We start from the raw sequence: 23715 nt of genomic DNA, 5'->3' as shown, positions 1-23715 counted from the left end.
TAACCGAGTCGAATGTCGATTTAAATACGACACTGTGTTATTACAGAATAACCATATCCTGTATTTTGACTGTTATGTTCTTGACTACTTATAATTTATAAAGCATGCTTTCGTGTTTATTTAAGTAACATGTTCGTTGTTTAAAATCTTATGTCACTGTGATTTCGCGATTTTCTAACAAACTGTGATACTACATGTAATTTCTTTCTTATGGCATACTTTATAATTAGTCAAGCATATCTATATTTAAAAGCCGTGCGCTTAGATTTTGTACATCACATTTTAAATAAAAATAAATAGGCAGCAATGGAACATGTCTTTTCTTCATACTATCCGCTAATTTGTAACAATTCGCGATTTGCCGAGTGAATCGACAAATCCTGGATTCATGGTATATAATTAAATTCTCGCCGAGCAACTTGTCCACCTTTTATTAACATTCATACATTAACCGGTGAATCTTTTAAATATTTTTCTACAAAAATGTATATAAAAAAATGTTAAAAAATGTTTAAAAAATATGTTTCCCATTCGTAAAATAAGTACATCGAAAATCCATTCATGTGTTACTAAAAGAAATATATTGAGTGTCTAAATTTTGCAAATCTACTATCACTGCAGTATAAGTACTGTTAAACCGTGGAACCGATATCAGTCTAACTGTCTGCTTTGCATCGCCTAAAAATTGAAATTGCCAATAAATATTTATCCCGCAAAGAATTAAGACACGTGCTTTGTAGAATGTACAAACCTTTCCACAACTTCGTTTCAAATTTGTCCGTATTGCCTACAAAATATATATCCGGGCGTTCTTTCATAATGAACAAGTCTTTTTCATAATAAGGACAGGCTAATAACGTGTCCGGAGCTGTTGGGCACACATGCCTCCATAGTAAAGTTCTTTCTAGCCACTCGATAGGTGAAATATCAGTTTCCCCTGTTGCCTTGATGATATCATTAATTGACTGACCACTCGTGCCTATTATCACTCGTTCTTCGACTTTACCGATCCATGGGTTTGTGGTGCTTTTAAAGCTGTCGAGCCTGCAACATGCAAGTAAAATAAATCTGCGCATTTGCGTGATCTGCCTTTAGAAATCGATATACAAATAAAATCATACTTAGACGAGTTAGGCAGTAGACATGGGTGCAACGGCCTTTGTGGCAACATCGCATTAGTAGGATCATATTCGCCAGGCATTAAAGTGACGCAACAACACGTTGCTAAATTACTCAAGAATATATCTGTAACTTTGGTTGCTTCCGTAATTTCTTTAGCTAGTGTATCCATCGCTGAGTTTATCGTGTTGTTACTTTTTACAGTATTACCTAACGACGTAAATTAATGTAATATATCTTTTATAGAGTTTCTACGATGTTAAGGGGTCATTCTGGTAATAACGCCGCAAAATTCGGCAACATTCAGGCTTTTTTTCTCAATGAATACAATGAATAACAATGTCAAACTTTTTTTTCATTTATTAAGCTACTTGTAATGTATACGGATTAATTTTTTAAATACACTTTTAATTGTGTTTTTTCAATGTTATCTGGTGCTCAAAATCGCGCCTTTGAAAATACGGCGGAAGTGAGTTCCGCTCACAGATCCAACTGAAACAGAAAAGACCAAACTGATTCTTAATCATTATGAGTACCGCTATCGCAGGTGCCAGAATTAGCCACGTAAGTCAAAATGTAAAAATCGCGCGCATTCAAGCTTCAAGTAAGAATGGAAAATTTCGAAACTTGAAACTTGAATGCGCGCAATTTAGTTAACTTTTGACTTACGTGGCTAATTCTGGCACCTGCGATAGCGGTACTCATAATGATTAAGAATCAGTTTGGTCTTTTCTGTTTCAGTTGAGTCTGTGAGCAGAAATCACTCCCGCCGTATATTCAAAGGCGCGATTTTGAGCTCCAGATAACATTGAAAACACACAATTAAAAGTGTATTTAAAAAATTGTTCCGTATACATTATAAGTAGCTTAATAAATGAAAAAAAGTTTGACATTGTTATTCATTGTATTCACTGAGAAAAAAGACCCGAATGTTCCTGAATTCTTGCCTTAAAACTCTTACCAGCTATAATAAGACGAACGACCGAAGTGCCATCTTTTTGTACTTTCGCATTACCAGCCATTCCACACAACCATTCGACGAAAAGACATGTTCCTAAACTTTCACAGGTTTTCGACAAATCTAGGCCAGACACTATTACCAATTTTCCTTTCGACTCGCATTTAGGTAAAGATGCTTTCGGCGCACAACCCGGGAAACACCAATCCTTGACCTAAATATAACATTTTACGTTTGTTTATAGTAATTAAAATTGTTTACTATATTATAATCGATAGTTGGAGTTACATTTATAGGTAGACTTAGGACGCTGTAGTAATCTAATGGAGATTAGTGCATTCTTGCGCGAATATCCTTATTTTTTTAAATTATAATTACCATAAATGTTCCGTCGCTGTTCTCGTTGCCCAATATAGCGCAAACTACCCCGGTAACGATATTCTTCAGGTCAACTTGTTCACCTATTAACTTGATACGTAACATTTCATCTTCTAGGAAAGGGAGATCTTTTTCTGAGCAATAATCTGATTTGGGGCAGGGAAGAGTTAATTGATGATCTTCGCTGAGTTCACGCAAGATCGATGGCTTCCCCTGCTGGTGTTTGTAAAGCGTGCCAATTAATACGCATTGTTCACCATCCACGGTTTCCAAATCAGCTAGCTTTACTAGGGGTTTATTTTCTGTGCGAGTGCAAATATGATTAATTCGAATTTAAGAGAATTACGATTTCATTACGGAATATTTCTTATTCTGGAATTACTACCATAACCCTCCAAATATCTGTACGAGTAAATATTCGATGTAAAATAAGAATAACGTACTCCACTTAGCTTGAACTTGTGGGATCAAAACATCCCTTAATTCGGCAAGTCTTGTGGCGTATATATGTGCGAATTGCTTCGAATAATCGTTCCTCGTGTTTACGAACTTCTTCGATAGATCTTTGTACTCAGCTTCTTCCCTGTCAAACACTGACGGCTTTTCGTTCCCCGGCTTCGTAAGTAGATCGTTACACCCACTGTCGGTTTTGTGAACCATTTTCAATGAAAATACGGGTAAAATTTGAGAAAGCAATAAATAATTGGTACGGATTAGCGAACACTGTACAGTTTACCGCCAAATTTATACGGAGCGATCTAGCTTCACTAGCGCCATCGCGCGGCAAGACGTTCAAATGAAATTCAACAACGATTGCTACTAATTTTAAAGTATTTTATTCACTAAGTGCAGGTTAGAAAGTGGAATTAGCAAGAAAAGTACGAAAATGTCGAAACGATATACAGGTAACCCTCGTATAACGCGGATATTCCGTTCCATAAAAATGACGCGTTATATAAATCGCGTTATGCGAGACTGACAATCAGATCTAATAGAAAAAAATATATATAAAAGAAATTTTATGTTAAACGATTCTATTAAAAATGCACTTAAAAACTAAGAAATAATTATTTTCTTGTACTTCAATATTGATGGTCTTAATATCACTTTAAATAAAATCGTTGGGCAGGATATTTCATAACAGGATATGAATCACTTTAATACTTTAACCTCTGGTTGCACATGGTACCCCACGATTTTATTTAAAGTGATATTAACACCATCAAAATTGTAGTACAAGACAAGATTTTTTTTTTAGTTTTTAGTGCATTTTAATAAAATCGTTTAACATAATTTTTTTTGTCTTTATATATTTTTTATTTTCCAGATTTTAGTCTTTGTGGATTTACATTTCACAGCTCAGACTTCTTTACAAATATCTTTTATTGCTGTATACAGTTTAACAGTTTAAAGAATAATTCTTCTCTTGCACTACAATTTCGATGATGGTATACTACGAACGCCTGCAAAGTTTTAGTTTTATTATTCGTAGACACGTGCTGGATCATTTCTCGATAAATTGCGTATTTTCGGTAATCGCGATGCGACTAGCGTCCCGAACGCAGCGGCTTTTGGTCGTTCTCGTAAAGAACGCGAGTGGCTGATTTCAAGTCGCTTGGATTTGTGGTTAGAGGTTATATTTATTGATGACTGGGTAATTTTTTTTCACCCCTCGCGTTATATATATTTTTTTAAATATTGTATTCTTATCCAAACTACGCACGCCTGCAAAGTTTCAAGACAATTGGATAGTTGGAAGTGGGTTAAATTTGAGTTGCCATATTTGAACCGTACAAACAAACAAACAGAGAATCGAAGGTGAATAAAATCGTTTAAAAATGGGGCACTTTGAGGCCATCGCGTAAAACACTTTGTCACTAGTGACCACCGACAACGCGGCGGATACAAATTATTTAAAAAAAATATATAAAGTGAAAAGATGAAAGTCTAAAAATTTCGAAACCGCGTTGTATCGAAACTGCGCGCGTTATACGAGGGTCACCTATATTTCCTTCACTCACGCTGATAGAAATCCCATTCGAAAGTAGATTTTAATTACGGAAGTTTTCTACGTTGTATGCGTGTAAAAATTTGTAATTACACTTCATTATTACTTCAAAGTTACAAAATAAAAATAAAATAAAAAGGGTAAGGAGGGATGTGAATTAGAATCAGGAGTAGTAAAACTGCGGCACATATTTTGTTCGTTTTATTATTTCCAAATCTTGCTTAGAACCTGAAGAAATTCTTTCACAATCTAATAATTAATAATTAATGATAATTAAGTTTAACATTAACGCCTGACAACGACGAAGTAAAGATTATAGATATATATATGTATATAACAGCCTATATACATATATATATTTATAGATATATATATATATATTATATATATAATTATATATATATAAGCTAATCCTTGCCCAGACACACATGGTTGATATGCAGTGTTTCATTTCATCATTCAATTTTCTTTCTACGGGCATATAAATAAAATCTTATTGCTTAATATTCTTTAAATATATACATATATATATAAATATATATATATATGTATATGCATATATATATGTATATATATATATATATATACACACACGGTATCATTATAATTACATATGATGATATGTTTTTGTAGTCCCAATGATTAATATGCACGCATTTGTGCAAAATGCCTCGGCGTGAGACACGTTATGGACGGATTGATCCAGATGCAAAGTGGACGTTCCGAATGATCGAGCGAGTAGCGGAAATTTTGAATTGCGTTACGCGGTAACAGCCGATCGTGCACTTTCTTTTGTTCGCTCTTTCTCACCGAGGACTCGTGCTCGTCCGCAGAATAATAAAAAAAAAAAAAATAAAATAATCGCCCGTGTCGCTTGGCGATCGTGTTTCGGAATGTCCCCGCGTATCCGGCAGTATTTTGACGAGGCCTAAGATTGTCGTTCTAACCTCGCCCGTGAAGAAGAAGGTGACGGAAATAAGAAAACAAAGAGAGAGAGAGAGAGACGCGGTGGCTCGCGGCCTGCTTCGTTCGACAGTCCCTCGCGGATCGGTATCGATCGCGGTCAGGCATCGCTCAAAAGCCCCGTCGGCATACTGATTAATCATTATTCGCTCACTAAATATCAGATTCTTACCTCTGCATTAATTCATATACCGCTACGGTAAAGTTATTATTTTTTTTTTTTTTTAGATATCACAATAACCTTACACAGAAAGCTGCAACTAGTTTTATTATATTAATGTTAATGTTAATATTATTATTTTTTTTTTATCATTATTAAATATCATTATTTATCATTATTAATTATTATTATTGTTGTGTTTACCATCTACCGCGCAAATACGTCGGGACTTTAGCTCCTCCTCTTCACCTTTAACGAAAACACCGAACTTAACTCTTGCGCGACGATTCTTTACGGTAATTGCTTTTGAACGTGACTCGTGCGCGTGCGCAGCTCTGAATTTCGTTTACTGTATCCGTTGGCGTGCGTCGTTGCCGCCCGTGTGATTGATCGATTGAAATCGGGAAAATGAAATCAGCTGGTTTCCGATAGTCTGTTGTTCTTTTCTCTTTTTTTTGTTGTTGTTGAAATAGTGTCTGACACGTCCCCCCCGTTCTATTATCGAACGTTTACGTTTCGAGTTGAGTTTCGAGTCCCCCATCACTTCCTCGATTCCGATCGAGAGACATATCTCCTTCACTCCGACATCTCTCGACATCAAGCATTTCTTTATGCGTGGTTACGTTAATCGAGGATGGAATATGCGCTCGGTAACACCGGGATCATATTCTAATTCGTTTCTTTTCTCTACCACACTCTTTGCTGTAAATTCAAGTCTAGGAAATTCACGTACTTTATATATATATATAATGTATATATACGAAAACCTCTAACATGAAGTTATCTTAATAATCGCCCCAAGCGATACCTACGTCTCGATTCCATCCTCGATTATCGATGATTATCGCACATCTCATCCAGCTGGTGTACATGCACATCGAATCGGGAATTCGCGCATAGCGGTTGCGTGTGAATTCGTCGGAATAATTTCTATTGTTCAACAAGATGCACGGTGTCTGTGCATGGAAGAAACCATCGCGGTATAACAGTTCGAACCTAGTGACAAGACGAGCCGGACTATATACAGGGCTTCCAGGAACGTCCACTTATGTCCATTCCAAACTTTGTCGTTATTAACACTTGTTCGTTACTTAAAGTAAACCTAAGCCTCCTTCGAGATACTTTAAACAGAAACAGGCAAACATGTACTCGTGCCTCTCGATGTTAATTCAATGCCGAAAGATATATTGAAAGTAACCTATCAAAAGTAAAGTACCTTCGTAATCGTAATGGAATTTGTTACACCCTGAATATAGTCACAGTCCTTCTTCGAGCCAACAATCGCGCCGGTACGCTTGCTGAAACTTTCGTCAACGATCGTTCGCGCGGCTAACCAGTGTGCGTGCAATAACCAGGTGTGAAGAACGAGAAATGACCGATGCAGATCGTTGCAGTTCAAACGACATTGCTGGGCGCGAATCGAGCGTTGATCGAAGAGCTCCCGAAGGTAAAATCGCCCGAGCAATTTCTTCCGCGAATAGACACCGCCTTATAAAGGTTATAAATGTATCACAACTAGGGCGTCTTATCCTCTATTACAGAACATCCTGTAATATGCGCGTCGTTATCTTCACTCGGATCGCGACATTACCCACGGCAGATAAACACTCGTGTCGACAAGCGCAACAATCGTGGTTCTCTCGTTAAATTCCCCCTCCCCAGACGAGCAATGACGCGAATTCGCGGCACGTACCGTCCTCCTAATTAACCTCTGCGTTCTCGATTCTCGATCATCCCACGATCGTTGAATTGCGAATACGATTTTGTTTCTTCTTTCCTCTAAAAATGTCAATTTTAATGCATATTCGTTTAGTCGTTTCCTATGCTCCCTGCGCGAGACTCGCGACGAATCGACGAGTTCGCGTATATTGAATATCACTTGATCGAATGTCAATCGTCGATACATTCGCTTAAATTAGCTCTCGATTTTCACAACAATTCCCTTTAGGTAATCAATTTCTTTTTTAATAAAATTTCAATCATTTAGCTACTAACGAAAATACTTAAATACTCATAGCTTCACTTTTGCTCGACTTTCAGTTATTCTTTCGATGTTTGTTTCCGGTATTTGTGCCCACTTGGGCAACACTATCCGACAGTGTCGCTTCTATGGGAGATACGAAGTGCTGATTGAAAACGATGTGCTACGGAGAAATCGGATATCTGTCGGTGAAATATTATACGCACGTCGTAACGAAGATGTTTGGGTACTGGAAAAAGTCAAGCAGGACTTGCTTTATCGAATAGGATTAAGTAATTCAACATTCAATTATTTGATTAATCGATCACTCGCTCGCTCGATCGATCGATGACTCGATGTGACGAACGATTGCCGTGCTAATCGATCAATCCATTACTTAATCATCGAGACTCTGGATTTCTGAATCGCTCAGGTTCATCGATCGACCGAACGCGGCGACGAAATCGATTATTAGTACAGCTTTACGCCGTACCTCTATGCGTGCAGATGCCGAGCTCGCGTGACAAAGCTTATTACGCAGACCCAGCGGCCATTTACTTCGATGCGTTCCACATTCTCCCCGCGAAAGTGTTACGCATCAGCGCTCGGGTCTTAACAGAAAATAAGACGCAGATAAATACAGTGACAACAGCTACACGATCAGTCCTATCGTAACACGCGGTGCTACTATAATTACACGATATGTAGATACAGCTCGTAGATGTCTACACACGGCGAACAACTAATGGGACTTGGAATCGTTAGGAGTTTACCGTACCGCACCGACGTGCATTCCCTTTCCGGATATAAATAATTTTTAAATAGTTCAAATACAAGCTATCAGTATAGGTATTTTCTCTTTGGTTCGTTTGAAAGTGCGGAGCAGAGCTGGAACAGCTGTGCCGTCGCGAATGTTAATTAACTGCACAAAACGTGACGCAACACAGACTAGATTTTCAATGTCGCTCACCACCGATTATATTTCCATCGCAGCAACAATTTTTACTGTTTCTTTCTCCCCTCCAATAACCGATCACCTTCCAGCCGTGTAGTTTATTATAATTCTCTGATAGAATTATCGAAAGGTGGAGCTTCGAAGGCGTCGAACGTGCAACAGGGACAACAGTATTTGCCGGGATGCGCAAACAGATCGCAGCTAATTAGCGGTGTGCCATTAGAGGGAAAGTGGACGTTCTGTACACTCGTTTGCCTACTTCGCTGGTGCTGTTACGTAACGGCCTGAATTATGCAACCATCAATTAGCGGCTTGTAAACAGTTTAGAGGTTCGTTCGCATGTTCCCCGTATCAATCCGATTACTCAGCCTCCCGTGAATTTCGACGTCGCTTTAACTAGCTGAAACTTTCCCCTTGATAAAAATTAATGACGATCATTCTTAAGTAATTCGTTGCCGGCGATTTCCACGGGCATAGCGCAGTTGCCTTTCGCCGGGCGTAGTTCCCAGACACAATGGGAAGCGTAACGTATATTCCGAACTTTCGTGTGATTCCGAGAACGTCACTCGCGTCGCGTTTCGTAAATTCCTTCGTCTCGCGATGACGACGATGCTTCTCCATTTACAAAACGTCGTCCCGTGTGTAAACACCCGCTCGGATATCTCCCCGACAATTTACAACCCTCGCCTGCTCCGATCCGAAACAGTTCAGCGTATAAATATTTAAATAAACGGCTGAGCCTCGAATCAGTGCGGACTACTATAGTCGAGACAGAATCGATTGGCCATTTAAAGTCATCGAAATATTCTACAGCTTGGTTACACCCTCCACTCCACCCTTCGTTAGTTTCAAACCTGTGCAAATATGATTCCGAGCGACCGATCGATTTCGTCCCAACTATGAAGCATCACATGCCCCTTTTATCAGCTCAGATCTTTCCCTCGCACATTGCTTTATACATTCGCACACTAAAGGCGGGTTCCCACTTCGCCCCGGCACTTCTTTTGTAATTCTCGAAATGTTAAATTTACCTGCGCTCGCATATTCGATTTATCGTTCCGAAAAAGTCAACTGCGGATATATTAATTGTTATTATTATTAACGGGAATCCCCATATTAATTTGTGGGGTCTTAAGACTGCGCATCGCCTCGCTAACGATTCTCGGAGAGGAATCTGCGTCTGATTCAATTAAATTCGTAGAAAAGCACGGGAAGAATGAAGTGAGTGGAGCTGGGTGTAAGCGAGGGTCCACCTTTAGTCTGTTCTCTTAAGTTTCATCCTCCCCTTACGTGGCCATCGTTGCGAATCGATTCCACGATCGAGGCTCGATCGGCTTCGAATAATCATCGCTAATCACATCCTCTTTAATTTGAATTAGTGTAAGGCGATCGCGTGGGTCATAGGTGGTCACCGTAAGGGTACACGATTTACTCTGAAAGATTGTACAGGACGCTTCGTTAATTTTGCTTTGAGGTATAAGAGTCTTAAATGGAATCGCTATTAACTTTGTGTACTTACATTTCTAAAGCTCGCATTAATCTGAATAACTCTTACTGGAAGCAATTCTCAAAACGACGCACGTTTAAAAAGCTAGAGAGAGTCATATTGCAGCGCTTCCCAACATTTTTCGAGTCGCGATTCCATTTTATAATATTCAAATAATCCACGCCCCCCATATAAGGTAAAGAACCCACATTAAAAATAAGTATGTCAGAATATAATTCTAATTTAATAATATTAAAAAGGGACCTAAAAAATCGATAAACTATACATATTGGTATGTGTAGTTTATCGGTTTTTTAGGTTTATTTTTAATATTATTTAGCTTAATATTATCACTTTTATATTATGTACCAAAGCATGTCTGATCACATACGATCCATCTTCCCTTATTCCCTTGTACTTTACTCCTGTCCCGTACTTTTCACTCGTATACCTTTTTCTATCGTTCTTCCTGTACTGCTCGAGAGTCGCGTTATTTTGAATATTGCTTCGACTATAAATTCTTCAGATTAACGTAACTTTCCTAAAGATGTTTTGTCGCAAACTTATCAGAAGTTCCATTTAAGGTCCTCGAATATCGTCCTTGTTTCATTCTCTTTAGAAGGATGTGCAGTTTATTCATTTGGACGAGGCAAAAGGACCCCCCCTATAAGATTTTGAAAAAGGACATCGCTCTAATTCTATGAAGAAATTCACGAGAACTGTTTGTAACGCAGTTACTTCCCCCGAAGACGATGGCCATGGCCAAATGACCCAGCGCGACCCTTCACGCCCGTAATCACGGCTGCGCACTTAAAGAATAGTTATGAAAAGTTGACGAGCGACGCCTATAGGAGACGTAGAATAGCATCTTTCGTTCTTTGGGATTGTTTACGCGAGTTTTTTAAATTAATAAATAGAGTTGAACCATTCAGGTACCTATATGTGCAAAGAACGTTCGACAGCGAGAACGAAGTCGCACGGGTGCTGTTCAAGCGCACCTCCGAGCTTCCTAATTTAGCGTCGAAGCGAGAATGCTAACGCGATCGATCGACTATTTAATGGTCGCGATCGGCGACACCGAACACTCTTTCTCTGCGAAACACCAACGAAATTGACTATCGCGATTCACCGATCTATCGCGGGAATGAAGGGGTCCAGGCGGTTCCCACAAATTACCTATAACAATTACCTTAACCCTCCATCGATATGGTAATATATACTGCTCAAAATAATCAGCCACAGTTACTCTAAAAATCGTGCTCGGGGAAACTATGCGAGGGGGCGAAGCGGATCGTTTAAAAGGGGGACTTACTCTACGCGAGCGTTTTGTATAATTTTTGTACATTGAATTCAGCTCTGAAGCGACTTTCGCGTTTTATAGTACACCCTGTGTTGGAATTTTTACAGAGTCGCACGTAACGAGGTCAAAGTGGTCGAGGCACGAAACCTCCAATTATTTTGAACAGTGTATCACACAATTGTTAGAACGAGGTCGCCCCCCGACCTCGGCGAAAGAAAGAAGCTAAGAAAAACGCAGCACGCGCCCTCGCGCAACGGAACGTGCGACTGAACGCAACGTCGACTTGCTGCGAGCCTGCGAACAGCGAATACCAACGCGTAGAATCGCCGACGAAGGACGAGCTGGTATAATCAATCACATGCGACGATCTAAACCTACGATATAAATAATCCTCGACGCCACCCTATCGTACGAGGGTTAAATTACTTTCAGTTACAACGCCATCTCTGCATAAGAGTATCGTTAAACGGACGCAACGTTCGCGGTTAAACTAAACAGCACAGAAAGCACGCGCGACGCTAAGAATCTTTCCGACCGCCTACGCGCGACCATCTACTTTGGTCGTTCGATGCTCGATCGCGAGGTTAGAATACTCGGGAGCATCGCGCGACGAATTCCACCGCGCTCTACTAGAACAAGTTCACGAATCGAACGGTTCCAAGTTCGTAGTAAGTTTAGGTGTGCCGAGCAATAGTGGCGTTTCTAGGAATTAACCCTAGCAGCATTTCTGGTTGGCCCACAGTATTCCCAAGTTGGGAATTAGTTGGCCATCAAAATGCCAACAATAAATGCTGCTAGGGAAAAGGAGCAGGTGGGAAAGAAAGCAGACCCGACACCAGCGATCTAATAGTAATTCTCCGACGAAGGACCACCACTGCTCGAAGCACCTAATTCACAAATTATAACTGCACCTAAAGTTTCTGCTCATATACGTATCATATGTATATAACTACGGTCCCTAGGTATCATATACTTTCGGAATGTATGGACTCCACTTGACTTCTACTTGTATCACTTTCAAATACAAAGGATCCAAAAAGGTCTGCGATTGATCTCGAGGGCGTCGATAGCTTTGCCCTGCCATTTTGTGTTCTGCGTCTGTGTAGTTAGAATATAAATGATATGTCTTATTGTACGTGGTCGCGAGATCGTCGCTCGTCGGTGTCGCTCTCTTCCCGTTCCTTGTTAGTAGATCCTCTAGGGAGTGATCGGAACAACGTGCATCGTCGCTGATTGGTTGCCGCGATTTTGGAACAAAAGCGGAAGTAAAGAGAGAAAGAAACTGTAAAAAAAAAATAAACAGACAGAAATACTGATAGAAAGAGACAGAAATACTGACAGAAAGAGAGGAAGAAATACTGATAGAGCGGTATTCTCAGTCGATACTTATTCTTAAGATCATCTTAAGCATTCGTCATCCTTTACCAGTCTATTAGATTAGCAAAGGATGCCGCATGCTTAAGACGATCTTAGTCTTAAGCGACGACTGTGAATACCGCCCATAGAAACAGCAGATAGATATGTTTATTTCCAGTTTTGCTCCAAGATGGCTGCGGATATACCGATCACTCCCTAGAGGATCACTAGTTCCTTGTGTGACTGCAACGCCATCTGTCCGTTGAAAGGAACCGAGCCCTGAGCCCTGAGCGCTTGCGTCGTGATCAGTCCCTCTGATGGTTCCCTTCCTTCCAGCACGCTTGTGAGTCACGTGATCGCCGCCTGTGCCATCCATCGTCAACAAAGGCCAGCGAAGCGCATTCGTTGTAGCCGGTCGTGAATTCGCGGAACGAAACGCTCGGGAAGCTTGTACTAAAGCGGGCGCACAAACGTCCCTATGGACTGCTCGGGTCTCGATGAAACGAGGCAGAGCGAGGCTGCGAGGCGATAAAAAATAATTTCACTCCAGCTTGGAAAAATACCGTCTTCTTCTCGTTACGGTCTCGTCGAAACTGGCCTGCTTCAGTGAACTGCGTGGACTCGGAACGGCCGGGGACGCCGCCGCTGTTGGGTATTCATCTCGCGAAGGACGGATTCGGGATCTGTGTTTAATTACTTCCGCGGCAGGTTTCCTTCTCTCACGCTGTAACCCTTAAAACTGAACCCGAGCGGCTCGATGCACGATCGTCGGTTTCGAACTGAGCACGACTTCCAGGCTCGCCAGGGTTCTAAAGTGCGCCGCGATCCGCGCGATCATCGTAGTCTTTGGAAATACGTCACATCTTTGGCTTTCGTCAACACGGTCCCTGCTTCTTCAGTGGCAATCCTTTCCTTTTGCTCGGCCCTCTTCGATACGAAGTGGAAATTGTATCGACTGTAGTCTGTCCTCCTTGCGTTTCCATAGAATCTCTCTTTTACCGATTCCTCTTAGCATTTAGTTCTCGCTGCGCGTGCTTCTAAACGTTCATGAATTTACCGTGGCAGCTTTCAAGCGGCGTGTGACTTTTCGCTTTGCATAATAGCAGTTCGCGTGGGTGGACCGAATTATTCGCAATCCTCTTGCTCCCGTTGAAAGTTGTTCATCGTGATCCATTTAGAAGATCTAACCCAAGCATAACCTCGTCCAACACGCACGCGTCTGCATTGCGCGCCATTACGCAGCGTGTATACATATACATATATATATATATATATATATATATTATGGGCGAAGTCCACTTACGCCCAAATGGCCCGTGAATTTCATTAGGGCAGGTTTCGTTGTACGCGACTGGACGCATCGTCAAGAATTTCAAAGTCGATTTTCTCGAAAATGAAGCGCTATATCAAAAAATTGTATTCTTGTTTCTCGACTTATTTACTTGTTATAAGTCGAAAAGAAAGAGTAACTTTTTTTTCATATCGCGCCTCATTTTCGAGCAAATCGATTTTTAAATTCTTGACCATGCGTTTAGTCGCGTATAAGGAAACCTACCCTAATGAAATTCACAGGCGATTTTGGCGCAAGTGGAATTCGCTATATATACGCGTACGCACGTAAAAAAAGAAAGGAGAACGACTGGACTCGTCACGATAATTGTCTAGTTACGGTACAAAATATCCGATTCGCATGAACTTACTCTTTCCCCCCGGTTCTACGTCACGTGATATACATATATATACATATATACTTTCCATATTTTCGTCGGTCCATCTAATATCGTTACGCGAAATGCCGTTTCTCTAAAGTGTATGCGTATGTAACGTAGCGTACTGCCTACTGATATGAGTTAGTTCACTTTTAAAGCACTTTTAAATTCAATCTAAAACGATATCCATCGATCGCGAGCGAACCTGTCCCACGGTGGTTTGTCGACGAATAACGAGCAATGTCTAATTGGATGCGTCGTTACTCTGAATCGACATCGCCCTCGCGCCTTTCGCTCACGGTGTTTCGGTACAAGCCGACGGTGACGTCCTCCTTTTAAAATTCACGTTCTCTACGCGGGTTCATTAAAGCTCCCGTTTTCTCTGGGGATTGCGTGCTCGTGGCGCATCCAATTTAGCAACCCCAAAACACCGTGAAGCCAAGCACGTGTCGAGCCGTAAATTTCATCGATCGCGAACTCTAATCGGCGAACAAATCCGCGCTGCACCTTTCGTCGTCGCGTTCCCCAGTTCCTCTCGTTGCCTTTGGCGACAAGCGCGACCCCCCCCAGCTTATTTCGAACTGTTCCTTAATTTGGCAATTGAATATTTAGGGCCTACTTTGATTGCCGAATAATTAGGTATTCTGTTGATCATTGCATGGCCTTGTTGGTCGTTGTAAATTGTAATTTCAATTTCGATCTGGGTCCAGTTCAATGAGACGAGTTTCGCAAGCTTATCTCTGGGCTGATGGACGTTACCCAATTTAATAACAAATGTGAATTTCTTTGAAGGATCATGAAACTCTGGTAGAAGCTTCTGAGATCCACCTTTAATTTTGCGAGCAACTGAGGGTATCAGATTGTTAATCAAATTTTGAAAAATTCGAAAGGAGCTTGACTAAGATTCCCCCCTCGGAATTTTTTTAGCCGTTAACCCTACAGTGCACACGTGGGGCCTGACAGGCCCAACTGAACGTTTCTCGTGAAATGAAAAAGATTCGATTAATGGTGACTAGTAGTGTTAAAGAGAATTACTTCATTACTTCATTTTGTTATTAAATATTTTTCTTAACAAGTATTCAGTGCAATAGATTACATGCAGTCTAAAAAATGTTACCCTCAAAATATCCACGTATTTCTAGATTTGGAGATATGGGCCTGTGAGGCCCAAAGCGTGCAATGGTGTAATTTTAATTTCCAAGCCATCCACTGGCTCGAGCTTCTCTTCGTATTAACGAAACCACGTGCGATCCCATATGCCCAGAGTGAAACTGCACGAGGCGACGTTCGAAAGGAGCCGGGGGGAGCGCGTCGGTGCAGACTGAGTAATAGCGGGAGCAAAGCGATACGCATAGCTTGGGCATTAGAACGAGCGATGCTCGCCTCGGAGACGCGGCGAGCAACCGTTTCGCGGGCTTGTGGTCTGTGGATTCGCGGTTCCTCCCGTTTTCATCGTATCGTTTTCGTACAAAAGTAGCAAAAGCTTGCGGCCACGATCGCCGAAGAATTCATTTCACTTTTTTTTTTTTCTCTCTTATTTATTTGTACATCGTCCAAAACGCTGGAGCTTTCGAGCGAACCATCGTCGTGGACGACGATACGCGCGTGGTCGCGCGACGTGGACGATTTAACGCGCGGGTATCACTTTGTTGGCGTGCTAGTTCTACGCGCTGTACGATCATCGGTACCGATCGACAGAATCGTGCGACCGTCCGGTCTGATTACCTACACAATCGACACTCTCTCTCTCTTCCTCTCTCTTACGCGCATTCACACAGAGACACGCACACAATCCCACTCCCCGTCCCGGGCAGTGCGACTACATCGTTCCTTAATAAATTGTAAAATGATATGTTACGTTAAGGTCAAGCGAATACGTTGCCCTGCGAGTGGCATTCGAGAGCCTTCGTCTTCCATTCTGTTTCTCCGCGTCGGTGGTCATGGTTCGATTCTTACTAACGAGCCGTTGGGATCCTGCCATTCGTTATCTGCGGGGAGGAGGGAGGGGGGGGGGACGAAGTTTCGGGGAACGAGGCGATTAGCGAGAGACGATCCCCCGAGGGAGACAGGGGACCCTGGGATTACTTGCCCTCCCTTTCCTTACTTTCGTTTCCCACTCGCTTCGATCTTGCCCCGCGTTTGCCGCTCAGAGGATCGGGAACGAATGAAACCAGGGATAAAACGAGCCGCTGGCCGCGGCTCTCTCCGAATTCGCAAATGTAAGGCCTCGCATTGGGTTACGAACTTAGGCTATACTTTCCGTCGTTTTCGAACATCACAATCTAGAAATGACTCGTCGAGCTCCACCGTAGGGGGAACGTCCTGTTCAAAGGATGAATTGACTATGCCTTTTAAATTTCTTCGTCTAGATTCTAGGAATAGGAAAACAACGCTTCAACAAATTGGTTCAGGACACACCCGAGAGGATCCCCGAGGAGACACGATACTTTGCTTTCTCTATCGACTATCAGGAAAAAAATGCTGCTCATCGACACCATCAATCACGATCTATATATACACAGAATTAGTGTAGCGTCATATATGTATAGATATCGACGATTTCCTAACGAGCTGATATGTTCGTGGATCGACACGTTTTCCTTCACTTTCTCGCGAAGCGGGTTACGCTAAAATCGCGATGGAAAGCGTTCGTTTAAGCCATCCCCGGAGCCAACGTTCCGTGGGACACGCTGCTGTTCCCATCGAGTCTCGAGGATAATTGCGATCTACTTACTCTCTCGTAACGGTACCGAAAACGTGGCCCTCTTTACCTCCTCGGTACACGCTCACTCTTCTGTGATCCACTTTTACCAGAGATCACGGGCCAACTTCCTCGCGATCTCTTTTTGCACTAATTTCTTACGTTCTTCGGACACCAGTCGAAAGGTACTGCGAGTTTCGGATATGTGTGCACGATAATCGACTGCTCGACGAATGGAGGCGTTGGTTTGCTCCTTTCTACTTATTTATCGGAGGACGACCGTAAAACGCTTTCCAGGACGATTGTCTACCTAAAACGACCTGCTCGACAAGCCCTTAACCATCTAACGATATGTATCAGAAGAGCGACAACCCTGAAACCTCCGTGTTCCTCTATCTCTTTCCCTAGCTGCTCGTTTCGCCGATTACAGCGCCACACGTTTGCGGAGTTCGAACCATCGCGGCGCAAGCGCGTTGGGACTAAGGTAATGGATCGACTGTTATTGGGACCATGTGATCACTTACGCCACCACTTAGGAGGATTTTCCCCTCGCTTGTAGGTGCAAGCATGTTTTGGCATTCTAACCATAGTCTAAGGCTTATCAAGTCATGGTCCAAAGAATTTTATATATTTATTTAAGAAGGAGAGTTAGCAGTAAAGTTCTCCGTTTTATGGACAATTTACTTTCATCTATGTTGGCATCTCTGTCTCGAACAACAGAGAAGTGCGATCCTTTCGAAAGGAACTTTTACTACGTTTCTTGCTACTGCTTTTTAGCGTTCCTCCTGGAGAACAATGCACGAGCCATCGGGAGCGTTAGAAACGATCGCTAACTATGTTTTACAAGTGTAATAAGCAGGAGGCTTGGAGAAAGTATCCCGCAAATAGAAAGGACTAGTAGCAACAGTTCCAAGTGAGAAAGAATAGAACAAGTTGGAGGCAATCGCGTGGCTCTAAAACACTAATTGAGGATCTTGCAGCAAGAGAGGTGCAACTCCATGTTCACCGGCTTGGAGAAAATTGGAAAAAACTGTTTATAAAATTATTGCTTTGTCTTAACGTTGAAAAGAGAACACTAATTGAAAAATATATTTTTTTTCACAGAATAAGGAGTAGTTATTGAGTTGATAAGTTAATATCTATTTTGGCGAAAAAATGTTCTATAATAAAAATATAAATATTAATATTGGTATATCGTTATTATTAATATTATTATATTATCAATATTTCTATTTTTATTTATTTGCAATAAATCGTTCATTTGTTATCGAACTTGCATGAAACGTGCGCCAAACGATGTGGATTTTTTGCGTATATTACACGTCACGACTCAAAAGTTAAAAAATGGAGTTGCTCCCCTCTTGCTGCAAGCCCCACAATTGTACCTTTTATTATCAGAATTGTTTTTGTCCGAGCATTCTTTCACGAACGAATGTGATTCTCCTTGTAACGTGGAATGATATTTTTGACCAAGAATTTGTTAGATTACCGAGAACGGAGGAACCACGTGGATGGGCAGACACTGTGAGTGGTAGCTCATGTGTACACGTATTCAGCGACCTCAGTGATCGACTGGGTCTCGTCTCGTTCTGAATTGTATGCGACGCGGTCCAGTTCCGTGGACAGAGCAAAGCCCCCGTGCCTTTCTGGTCCACGGGAATTTTCACTTCGCGGTAATAATGCTAACCACGTTTCGGTCCAGGCGTTTCGTTTCGCTGGGCTATTTCAAACAACACCGGCGATTAGAAACGCCTGTTCCAGGTAAAAGGTTAAGTTGAAGAATGCGTTGTCACTGTGAAGTTTCTAGAAACGTTACCAGATCAGGGTCAATGCTGATGGCGAGTGATTTTATGAATTAAATAGTTGGTAGATAAATGATAGTAGTAAAAATTATTCGTCAAAACAGATTCAACCTCTGTGAAACAGATGATATCGATGCATATTGCTTGTCAGAAACTTTTGTGATCTCCTGAGTGGCTTCTATCCTCGAGTGAAACGTTTCAAATCCTTTACTAGACGTTGCAATACTACCAAACGGTCCACTTTATCCCTTCCTCGCGTTCCCATCACCGAAAAACGATTCCCTAAGTGATCACCAGGTCGATAACGATCGCTGGGTAACGACGAATTTTAAAACGCTACAAATTGCTTGAAACGTACGACGAGATACCCGCAGTCGTTTCCAATATCGTTCAGATCTCCACAGTTTAAAAATTCCCCTGGCTCTCCACCCTTCTAATAAATCCTGAATAGCCCAACGTGTCTCGAAATTCATTTCTTTACCATTGCGAATCATTTCACGAAGTTAGAATACAGATTACACGAGTGTAATAAGTACAATTTGTTTACAACAGTATACAGCCAGTGCTGAATTAACCAATAAGCAAAATAAGCACGTGCTTAGGGGCACCAGGAGAAAGGGGGAGGGGGCGGCATAGACATTTTCTAAATTTGAAAATCTAACTTTTGTTACAAACACTTTTTAGTCAAATTATCGGGAATGCCTGAGAAATCGTACGTTGCGTTGAAGCGATCACCCTGTATAAGGGGGCCTTATAATCTTTTAAATGCTTAGGGCCTCTAAAGGTCTTAATTCGGCCCTGTACACAGCATGGTATTTTCCATCGTTACCGAGCAAAAGACTCGTGGAAACATTCGACGCTCGTCGAAGCTTCCCCGCGGAGATTTCTAGAAATTGTTGAGATTCGAGGAATATTGGAAGCGACGCGAGACATGATTGCATCGTCGTATCGGTTGCAAGCTTCGCGACAGAGCGAGTCTGGGTTAGCATAACTCGCGCGCACGTCGCGATGGTTCGAGGCACACGTGCGTGCACACCCCCCACCGCCCGATCCTACCTTCCTCGGAAAGTGGACCACTCTCGCGGCCATAGATAGAAAAATAACGCCACGCCACGAGAAACCGCCGAACAGCGAAATCATCCGTCCGCGTCGACTTTACGACGACTGGTTAATTCAACTATACAACAGAGTTCAACAACCACTTCCTACCGTTCCTACGCGTGAAATCACCACCGCTCGCCGCTACCAGCCCGTGGATAATAAATGCCCAGTGGTTCGACGGGAGGTAGCGCGAGCACACGTAACTCCGGACTCGAGAGAGCGCTCGGTGCGGACAGAAGCCGCGTGAGAACGCTAGAGACACCTTGCGGACGCCTAAGTTAATATCGAGAAAAATATGTATCTTTTGCGAGAGTTCTACGAAGAGCCACGATCACCGTTGAGAATCACGATTAACCTATCTGTTCCATTTTTTTCCTTTTTTTCGTTTCAATATTTAGAAATCTTTTTTTTCCTGCTTTTACCATTCAAGCGAAACATTCGTCCCTTTGGGAGTATAAGAAGATTCCGAAGACACTCCTGCATATATATATATATATATCTCCCGTCCACTCTGTCTCCCCCCTCTCCTGTGGACGATCGAGGTCGAGAGAAGCGATCGAAATTGCTCTTGTCCTCGAGAATTCGTGGCGCGGTAGAAAAAACGACGAGGCGATAGAAAAAGAACTATCAGGCAGGCACGGGGCGCAGGTTGCCCCGGATAGCGAAGAAGCTTTTTTACGCGCCTGGGTTGGATCAGGGCTGCGTGGCTCGATTACGGGCGACGGGTGCCGTGCGTTACGCGAGAGAAATCGGGACGAGGCGCGTTTCGAACGCTGCGGTTACGAATTTACAGCATGACTCGACCAACGGGAAGGCACTTGGGCAAATTACGTGCCGAGTTGGCCGTCTGTTTTTTTTTTTTTTTTGTTTATCTAAGCACGCAGGGCGCAACACCGTCTATCGTGTTCTCATATCCCTGTCCGTGTCTGCGCTACTACAAAGACAGATACATCATCCATTCCCCCCCTACCCTCCCCTCCCTCCCCCTTAAAAGTTATCTCAATACAAGATCTTTAACTTCCTTCCTCCGCTACTGCTTAATCCTATGATATGTTCGCATTCGTTAATGTATAATGTATAAGATTATATTACGTAGTAATCGATCTCTATTCTTCCTCGCTCGCACGCACACAAAGAGAGGCATTCTCGGGCATCCATACGCAGCAGACGGATCTCTCCCCTCCCCTCAACCTCCCCTCTACCTTTCCCTCTTCCCTTTCTTTCACGCGCTCTCATACACCGCCGACTCTCTCGGTCTAGGATATTAGACTCTCCTTAACAAGATACGTAATTAAAATGTATATATGCTCGCATTGGAGCGACGCGCCAATGATAAAACATAAATTACACGCTTCTTAGGGCACCTTTGGTATTAAGCTTGATGTACTCGCCTCTCCGTCTCTTTTCTCTCTAGATTACGCAATTTTCGCTCGCGAGCCCCTGCGCCCGTCTACCCGCGTCACCTTATCGCCCCTCCCCACCCGCCCCTGTTCTTGTTCCCGCGAAAGTTGCGCGCCGCGACACGCGAGCGCCTCCCTTTCGAATTGTACGCTTATCTACGAAATTAATCAACGATCCGCCCCTGCGCCCGCGTAATCTCTCGGCGGTGCTCGCGATCTACTTCGACGGCGCCCCGCACCTCGACACTGGCCCGCTCAACACTTTTCACTGCCGCGCTGCTTGTTTCGGGGCGGCTGTTCCGCGTGCGAGATTTTCTTAGCCGTAAAATGGAAACTGTACGCGCTTGTCCGAATGGAATTTTCAGGGGATGTTGCAGCACTGTTAGAGAGGTTGTCGTTGGAAGTTTCATGTCCACGGTTAGCTCTCTGAATAATCTACTTGGTCGAATAGATAATAATATTTCGGCTGCGCTGCTTTCACTCGATTTCATCGAATCGAATTTGCCCGTCAGTAAGGATCACAATTTCGTTTCCGATTTATCATTACCGGAGCCTGAGTTATTGCTGCGTCGGAACTGGTTCGATATAATTAACAAGATGCGAAGCGAATGCGATAAAGAACGAAGCGACTCCGATATACAGGCTGCTCCGGAAGTAAGTGGGCAACATTCGAGAGCCCCTACTCACCCCATGGACGAAACGCTTCCCTTTCGAGTTACGAATACTTTTCTACCATAGATATTCCTTCGGAACCCCTGCAAAATATGCAGAGGCTTGATTTTAGTTCATCGTGCGAATTCATTGCCGCGTAATAAGGGGTTGTCCTTAAATTACGTAAGGCTGTTCGGGGGTGGTCGCGAATTTCTTTCGCTTCCTGGTGCAGAGGACGGTGCAGTTTTGAAATTAAATGTTAAATTAAATGAGAAGTCTAATTTACACCGCAGCGAAGCACGGGTATTTCGCTAGTGAATTACATAAACGTTAAACAGAATTTTAATGACTGAAAAAATGCAATGTAAAAAACATTACGCAAGGAAGGAAGGAGGAGAAATATAAAGTCTTACGAATTCTTATACTGGGAAGGTGTAAGAAAAATCGCTAAATTACCCTTACGTTACTTAAGGACGGTGCCTAAAACGTCCATCTGTTAATCTCATCCCGATATGAAGACGTTGCAGCAAGAGGGGTGCAACTCCACCTCTGACAGTTTTTAAGTTATGACGTATTCGCAAAAAAGGGGCGATTTATTGCAAATTTTCAACCTGCAGCCATTTACTGTTTTGCGCAATACGAATTAGGTCCCACCTTATAAACAGCCTTTTCAGAAGGCTTTCAAATGTGTGTTGACTGCGGACGAGGCTATTTCCACAGATAACGACGACGAGCAGGCGCAAGACTAATGTTATTCTTTTACGTCTGCGAACACTTCTACTCGAAACTGGTCAGGCTGGAGTTGCACCCCTCTTGCTGCAAGGTCTTCATACGTACCCGCTACATCTTGCTACCGACCCAAACAAGACCGACAACAGTATACGACAACAGTAAGTGGAACACGCTCCCGAAGTTTGCCCACTTACTCCCGCCTCACACGTGCTTCACAGGCGATATTTTGCCCCTACAAGTTGCAGCGCACGGCTCCGCGAAACTCCCCTCTAACACCGCGGCAGTCAAAGTGTTTCACGGATTCACCGCCAGCGGAGGAATTCTCTTAAAATCGTCCCGTTCCAACTCAAAACTCGCCGGCTTTCCTCGGCCCCCGTTTCCCGAACCCGGCGACGAAATTTGTTCGAAGACGGCGCGGGGCTCGCTCCTAAAAGAATGCTCCGCGGCTGTGGAGTGTGGGTAACGTGTGTGAAGAACCGTGTTACATATACGTGCGCGCGTGTGACTCGAAGAGTGCCTTCCTGCTTTGCATACGCGGCCGAGCGGAGCGCCGTCGCGACGCGTGTCGAGATCGCCGCGCTCCGCACCCCCACCGCCCACACCCTCCCCCTCAGCTCTCCCGCATCCCGTTTGCTTCCCCTATTCCCCTTCGCCGTCGGTCGCGATCAGGACTCGGTGGAAAATAAATAGACAAAGGTAGTAGACGGCTACGAATCGATAAGTTAAGTCGTTAAAAAATATATATACCTAGGAATATCATGTACGCGATCATTGGGCCCCCACCCCCGGGAGTCGCGAATCTAAACGCCGTTTGCTCCGCGGAATTTACAGAATTTGCCTAATGGTGGTCGCGTCGGGGCCGGGGGCGCGCTCGCCCCCCTCCCCCCCCCCTCCCCTCCCCGCCGCGGCGCAATTCGTGGTTACCTTCAGTTTTCCTGTGTACGTGTATGCGTGTGTCTACGTGCTCCTACCTCCC

The 23715-nt window shown here is 43.1% G+C and overlaps 1 protein-coding gene and 1 long non-coding RNA gene across 2 annotated transcripts; both read right to left on the bottom strand.

Annotated features, from left to right (window-relative positions):
* Window positions 1–558: 558 nt before the first annotated feature.
* LOC143366605 (DNA polymerase delta subunit 2) lies at window positions 559–3223 on the bottom strand. The gene is made up of 6 exons (XM_076807766.1): window positions 2899–3223; window positions 2456–2757; window positions 2081–2291; window positions 1122–1329; window positions 752–1044; window positions 559–678 (listed from the first exon to the last, which is right to left on the bottom strand). Exons 1-6 carry the CDS (start codon window positions 3113–3115, stop codon window positions 560–562), a joined length of 1350 nt encoding a protein of 449 aa, XP_076663881.1. The 5' UTR covers window positions 3116–3223; the 3' UTR covers window position 559.
* Window positions 3224–4651: 1428 nt separating this feature from the next.
* Window positions 4652–23616, bottom strand: LOC143366607 (uncharacterized). Its single transcript, XR_013084773.1, has 2 exons — window positions 12894–23616; window positions 4652–12484 (listed from the first exon to the last, which is right to left on the bottom strand). It is a non-coding gene; the product is annotated as an uncharacterized LOC143366607 (long non-coding RNA).
* Window positions 23617–23715: the final 99 nt, after the last annotated feature.

This window comes from Andrena cerasifolii, chromosome 1 (genome assembly GCF_050908995.1).
Source record: "Andrena cerasifolii isolate SP2316 chromosome 1, iyAndCera1_principal, whole genome shotgun sequence".
Lineage (NCBI taxonomy): Eukaryota > Metazoa > Arthropoda > Insecta > Hymenoptera > Andrenidae > Andrena > Andrena cerasifolii.
Note: the sequence above shows the minus strand (reverse complement) of the source record. Positions and strands in the feature narration are given on the sequence as shown.